Raw genomic sequence first — 7,036 nt, forward strand, 5'->3', positions numbered from 1 at the left:
GCGCCGGGCGGAGCCAGCCCGGCCTCAGGTGAGTCCCGCTCCCCCGCCTGCTCCTCCCTCCATCCCTCCCTCCCGGGCCGTGCGAGCGCCTGGAGCAGCTGTTTCCATTGCCCCGAGAGGCTCCCGAGGGCCGAGCCGGGCACTGCAGCCCCCGCGGCCTGGGGTGTAGTTGGGGTCGTGTAATGCCTCAGCAGAACAGAGCTCACCCAGCGCACAGGGTTCAGAGCAGTTAGTATTTCCTGCTCGTGTTAGCTGAACAAATGGAAACGCAAGCATAACAAGGTGGATACGTGGCGAACTTACTAGATTTTTTGTGGCTCTGCAGCCAGTTCTGGCTTGGACAGTATTGGCATCGTTATCCCACTGCATTTTTGTCCAAGCGTTTCGAACATTAGGACAAGCAACTGCTCCTGCATCTCATCTGTCTGTCTGGACCCATTCTGATGGAAAAGATTCCAGAATCCTGCACATTTCAAAACGGCCTGAATGCTGCTCCTTTGGCTCCTGTGAGCTCAGGAGAAGTACTGTAGGAACCAGAGTGAATTTCTGATCCTTCTGTGATCTGAAATTTGCAAGTGTAGTTTTTATTACTTGGTGTTTAGCAGTTCTTTTAATGTAACACGAGTATGTAGTCGACTTGCATGTATCTCTAATTTTGTATTGTCACTGCAAGGCCTCAGCATCTGTCTGGGTTGGAGATCGTTCGAGATCTGTGTGATGGGAACCTGAATGGTGGAGAAATTGGCTCAACAGAAATAACCTTCACTCCTGGGAAGATCAAAGGTGGAACCCTTGTAGCAGATACGAAAACAGCAGGGTATGTCTTTGTGCATGGCTTTTGGGAACTTTAAAGTTATGACAGAAAACATTGTGATAACTTTAAAATTACCACAAAGGAGTGAGGGGAAAAAAAGAACATTTATACCTGGATAATGACTCAGAATTTCTGCTGCCTGAGCCAGAGATATGTGACCTAGGAACCTGTAGTGTAGGCAGGATATGTATGAATAAAGTACATGCAAGTCTAATAGTTGTAAACTTATAATTGATATAAAAGCTGAACACTTGATTTATGTTAACCAAAACCAGCTGCCCATGCTGGAAAGTCATTTGCCTTTGATAGGTAATGATTCTATGGATTTCTGTGGATTGTGATTGTATGACATGTGAATACCTTGTCATTCTTTTAGGAGTGTGTGTCTCCTGATGCAGGTAGCAATGCCCTGTGTGCTGTTTGCTGCTTCCCCATCAGAGCTTCATTTAAAAGGTGGGACTAATGCTGAGATGGCTCCTCAGATAGACTACACAGTCATGGTAGGGGAAAATTCCTTTGGCTTGGTGCATTTTTCATGAATATATGTGAAATGTAACTGCTGTTTACTTCTGTTGCTCTTACTGCAGGTGTATTTGTGATCATGGAATTAGGCACAGGAATATAACACTATTAATGTACTGTGTGTAGAGAGCAACCAGTGTTTCATGGAATTTCCTGGAACAGCAAATAGTTTGTTGGGTTTTAATCACTAAGGAAAGTTTCACTTAAAATATATTAATTCTAGAAGTGCTGTGAATTGTTGAATTTCTCTTCCTTTTTCCATAAGAAAATCCTTTTACACAAAGTGACATTCAGAACGAAGCATGAGGAATGTCAAATAAGCTGTATGGATGAGACTGGCTGTGTTTGTTTTTAAATAACGTAACTGACATTTTTGTGTTGAGCTCTGTGTTTTCATATGTGTTTGTTTTCCAGGTTTTCAAGCCAATAGTTGAAAAGTTCAATTTCACATTCAATTGTGACATAAAAAAGAGGTGAGTTATGTGAAGGGAGACCTTACTGAGCCCATGCATCAGCACAGAGGCACACACACAAAGTGCTCTCAATCAAACTGAGGGATGAGTTTATAATACACAAACTAATCTGCATTAGCTGCCCCTGTGTGTACTATCACCACATGATGAATGTGATGTGGTTCTTTCCTGGCTTGTTTTTTTTCATTGCTGACTATACAGCTGCTGTGGAATGCTTCTGTGGGAAACATTTCTATCCCTGAGGGAAGCACATGCTGAACAGACAGTACATTACTGAGCTTTTCCTGAGGTGCCAGTTAGGTCAGTGTTAGGTAGTTAATGTGTGTTACAAAGTAAGACTGTTAAGAATCTAATTCTGGTATAAAGGTTTCTAAGGCACACATGAAGAAAATTCATATGTACAGTAATGGAGAACATAAAAATGTATAATGAATATATGAAGAGCTTTCTGGCCCTTTTCTGGGTTTCCTTGTGATCTTTGCATTTAATTGTGTCTGATGACTGTTTCTAAATAGGGGCTACTATCCTCAGGGAGGTGGTGAAGTTGTAGTCCAGATGTCTCCAGTCAAAGAGTTGAGCCCAATAAACTTAACAGAACGTGGCACAGTGACAAAGATATATGGAAGAGCATTTGTTGCTGGAGCACTGCCTATCAAAGTAAGTGCTGCTGATAGCTGTGCTGGTATCTGACTTCATATGTATCTATGTAAAATGGTATGTAATCTGCTTCACATTCCTCTACTGTTCCTGTATTCTGCAGCCTTTCCCACACAAACTAAGTAGCCTTATTAAATGTTTTCAAGTTTTTCAGGCTGCAGAATAGTATATTGGACATTTTTAAAACACATTTATAGCATAGCAATACATTCAAAAGTCTTTAGCATGTATTGGTATTGAGAGGTATCTTATATCTGATTTAAGTACTGTTCATATTTATGTGTATTATTTTAAATCTGAAATCTTGGCCTTGTTCCCAGATTTATCAGTAATAGGCAGAGGTCAGACTACATAAAATTTTTCAAACATTGCTAAGGGCATTAGAATGAGTTAAGAGTAGGTTTAGCCAAAAATAAAATGGAGAGAAATTTGTTCCTTTATACCTCCTTCTGTCTACTTTTCCTGTCCTGAATGATGGAATCTCCTTAAGGTTCCTTGTCACACACAGGCTAGGAGTCAGTAGAGGAAGAAAGAGGAGAAACAGAGTTAGTTATGAGGAGATGTGGACTGCTGGTTTTGATCTTAAAATCTCCAGACCTATGAATATTATTATTAGATCACAAGCATGGGATAAGCTTCATCTGTCCCCATTTGCCATTTCAAATTATTCTTTTATGTATTATTTATGGGGTGGGGTTTTTGCAGTTAGGTTTGGTTTGTTTTTTCAGAATCTAATGTTTTGAGATAATCAAGACTAAAGTCAAATCTCCCTATGAATGAAGAAAAGTTCTTGAGTTTCTATTGATATTGAAGTTTCTGCACACATCTCTATAATTGTCATTTGTACAACATTTAATATTACCCTAATTTTATAGGAAAATTCTCAGAAAACATATGTTCAGTGCTTGCTTGTAGGGGTTGTACAACAATCTTTTGTTTTCTAGTTAATAAAGTAGCCACTTTATTCAGGGATTCACTGTAATATTTAGACTTACAAGGAAAAAAGTATTGCTAGAGTTACATAATTTAATTACTGGTTTTGTGTCTTGTTAGCTGGCAAAAGACATGTCATCAGCAGCAGTGAGATGCATCAGAAAAGAAATCAGAGATCTTTACATTAGCATTCAGCCTGTTCGAGAACCTGACGATCAAGCTGTTGGGACTGGAAGTGGAATAATGTAAGAGGAGTCCAAACTTTCTATTGATACCTGTAATCTTGCTGGTTGATTAGCTAGATCTTGGTTATATATCTGACAAAGTGTGATGTGAGCAATTTTGTTCTTAATTCTGATTCTGCTTTTTCTGCTTAGCATTGTTGCAGAGACGTCTACAGGTTGTCTGTTAGCTGGGTCATCACTTGGCAAGAGAGGTAAGAATTCCAATAATTCTTTGAGATTTAATTGAATATACTATTAACAAACAGGAATCTGAAGTATCATCTGTTTAAAGGTCTGATGCATGGAGTGTTGCATTTTAAAATGGATGTTGTTTAGTAATAAAGGACAGCAAAAATGAGCAGATTTAAAACATAAGGAATGGAAATTTACAAAAACTACAAAACTACTAACCATTTATCAGAATGGAATGTTAATGATCACAGAGCTGAAAATGTTTCTGGACTTAAGGAACATACCGAGATTAACATGAAGTGATTATGGTTTTAAATTATTTGAATCAAATGTTCTGACTAAATGGAGCTACTTTATTCCACTGCTTAGGAAGTATAAACTGTATGTCATCATAAGATGGGAAGGAGTTTATAAGCAGACATTTGAGGCAAGAGCATGAAAATAAGGTTTCAAAATTTCTTGATTTTTTTTTTTTCTCCTTCTATATTTTTTAAATGTTTAAGTAGTTGTCAGCTTCCTAATATTCTGGATTTCTCTGTTAGGAAAAAGTTCTGACAAGGTTGGCATTGAAGCAGCTGAGATGCTCCTTAAGAATCTTAAACATGGTGGAACTGTGGATGATTCTCTGCAAGATCAAGTAAGGCTCCTGTATGTGTTTATGTGAAGTAGCAAGAACAGGCATGTATGTATTATTTGTAAAGAATGTAAATCTGAACAGGGAAAGAACGAGATGCTAAATAGAAGTCTTAGAGATGTGTGGTCACCACGTCACTAGGATTAGCAAATAATATACAGTTCTCAGGAACCACAAATGCTCCTGGCTTTGCACCAACACCCTTAGATTTTCCCTTCCTGAAACTCTCGGTAAGTATGGAAGAAAGAGGCAGGAATTTGCTTCTATTTAGCGTTGCTTGTAGTGGAGTGAAAATAGCTCCCTGGTTAGATATAAAGGCTGATACTAAGTGAAGTCATTAGAGAACAGAGTATCTAGGAGGTGCTCCTGTTTGTTTTGCTCACCTGATTTCCTTTGAGAATGAAGGTGCTCCACTGTCTTCTCTTGGGCTGGTTTAGAGAGGATGATGTTACCTCTCAGCCGTAAACCCCTGGCCACACATTGCTATTATGTAGTATAATAGGAATTATTTAGGTCTTGGACTCCCCTTACTGTTGTCAAAGCATGCACAGTACAAGTGGTGGGAACAAGCCATAGGTAGATTCGGTGTGTATGGGAATTGCTCAGAGTCATGTCATACCTTACAGAGCACTTGTGGTGGTGATGTTTGTAAATCATATCACATGTTTATAAATACCTGTCTGGTGAATATATGATCAGGAAGTGTTAGAATTAAAAAACTTCTTCCTGAGTTTTTCCTCTACATATAGGTAATCTACTAATCTAGAGTCTGACTATGGGGAATTTTGGGGCAAGAGAGTGTGGGAGAGCAAAGTTAAATATAGCAACAGGACTTCAGGGGAAAACTCCACTGTGGAAGAGTAGTGACCCTTCTGCAATAGGTATTACACTAGTAATTTACAAGCTCCTTGAGACTTGGATCCCTCTTAAAACTCAGTGTCATGAACTTTTATGAAACTTGGCGGATCACAGACATTTTGCATGTTTTTCTTGTTTTTAGTCAGTAACTTCCTAAGATCTGAAGAATACTTAATAATTACCTTTCCCTCCCTTTCAGCTGATCATTTTTATGGCATTGGCAAAAGGAGTGTCTAGAGTGAAAAGTGGACCAATTACACTTCATACTCAAACAGCTATACATTTTGCAGAGCAGCTAACAAAGGTGAGTCCAAAAGTTCAGGAAATTTTACCTATTGATTGTCACTCAGTAACTAACCAATGTACAGTTCAGTAGGCATTGTCATCTGAGCTTGGTCTTGGAAGACATGATTGATAAAGTAATTGCTACAGTATTTACATGGGAGTTGTCCTGCAGAAAGTGAATTTACTTTAGGGTTAAATGCTTTTAGAATGCTTAGATATTTTACCACCTTTATTTAAATGGTTTTGTAAGTAAATTAGTCAAAGCTGTAATATACATAAACACATGACAATAGGATTATTTGGCATGAGGTGCTGAATATTTAGACTTACGTATGTGGTAACTTAATTAGTGATAATTTTGTTTTAGGTCAAATTTACTGTGACAAAATCAGAAGATGAAGATCCCAGTAATGATACCTACATCATTGAGTGCCAAGGAATGGGGATGGTAAACCCAAACTTATAGGGTTTAAAAAATAAAAGGCAGCAAGCTGATAAAAACAACACTCAACGTACCTCAGTGATATATTGCACTACATTTCAACGGATGTATAATCTGTGTGTGAACAGGAGAAACCTTCTGTCACATCTCAGTGATTTGATTTCAAGGAGGATGTCAGGCTTTTCCTTGGTGTGGTGAGAATCTGTCATGTGAAAAATAAAAACTTGACTTTTTTTTGTACTATTAGCAGCAAAATGAGTAGCAGCAGAACAGCAAATAGAATATATTGGTTGTATGTGAAAGCTTCAGTTAGAAGCTTTGAAAATTCAACTTCGCCAAAGTAGAAAATAACTATTTTAGCTTTGATATTTCTTTCCCTTTTGAAAAATGCAAGTTTAATTCTTTGGAAGCCTTTATGTTCTGAGGTATATGGAATGAAGTGCACTACCAAATCTGTATTGCTGTTCTTCCTTAGCCATTTTGCTTAAATTGTGAGGAAATAATAAAGCACTATCACCCTATGAAAGGCTGTATTGATACGTGCTGTCATTTCAGCAGGTGGTGTGAGGGGAAGGTGGATACAAAATAACTTTGCAGCAGTATAATTTCTTTCTCTCCCTACAGAAAGAAGATTCAATGCATAGAATAATCTTCTTTTAAATCTTCTCCTTTCATCTATTTTAAAAACCTTCTCAGGCAATCTAAAACAATGTACCACATTATGTCCCAGACACCAAGAATCAGCTTTGTGATCTGATTGTATTTTTTAGCTACAGTTGTCCTTCTTAGCATACTGAGTCTACATTTTTCACTGAGGTGGAGGGTTGTTCATTTTAAGGGGAGTGCTTCATTTCAGCTGAGATTAGGGAGCTGTTGAACACACATACAGACACAGATACATGTGTATGGGCACAGAGCACTGCATATACACACTGTGTATATATATGTATATATATGTGTATATATGTATCTCTGTGTATATATATGTGTGTATATATATGT

At 38.1% G+C, this 7,036-nt stretch overlaps 1 protein-coding gene across 1 annotated transcript; it reads left to right on the forward strand.

The window, feature by feature from the left end:
- Positions 1 to 5: 5 nt before the first annotated feature.
- Positions 6 to 6,182, forward strand: RTCA (RNA 3'-terminal phosphate cyclase; the record flags this gene model as incomplete). Its single annotated transcript, XM_009082314.1, has 10 exons — positions 6 to 28; positions 674 to 817; positions 1,191 to 1,314; positions 1,751 to 1,809; positions 2,325 to 2,466; positions 3,520 to 3,644; positions 3,777 to 3,835; positions 4,358 to 4,452; positions 5,507 to 5,611; positions 5,960 to 6,182. Coding segments are annotated over 10 exons (975 nt in total), but the record flags the coding sequence as incomplete, so codon positions are not given.
- Positions 6,183 to 7,036: the final 854 nt, after the last annotated feature.

Source organism: Acanthisitta chloris, unplaced genomic scaffold (assembly GCF_000695815.1).
Source record: "Acanthisitta chloris isolate BGI_N310 unplaced genomic scaffold, ASM69581v1 Scaffold46429, whole genome shotgun sequence".
Classification (NCBI taxonomy): domain Eukaryota; kingdom Metazoa; phylum Chordata; class Aves; order Passeriformes; family Acanthisittidae; genus Acanthisitta; species Acanthisitta chloris.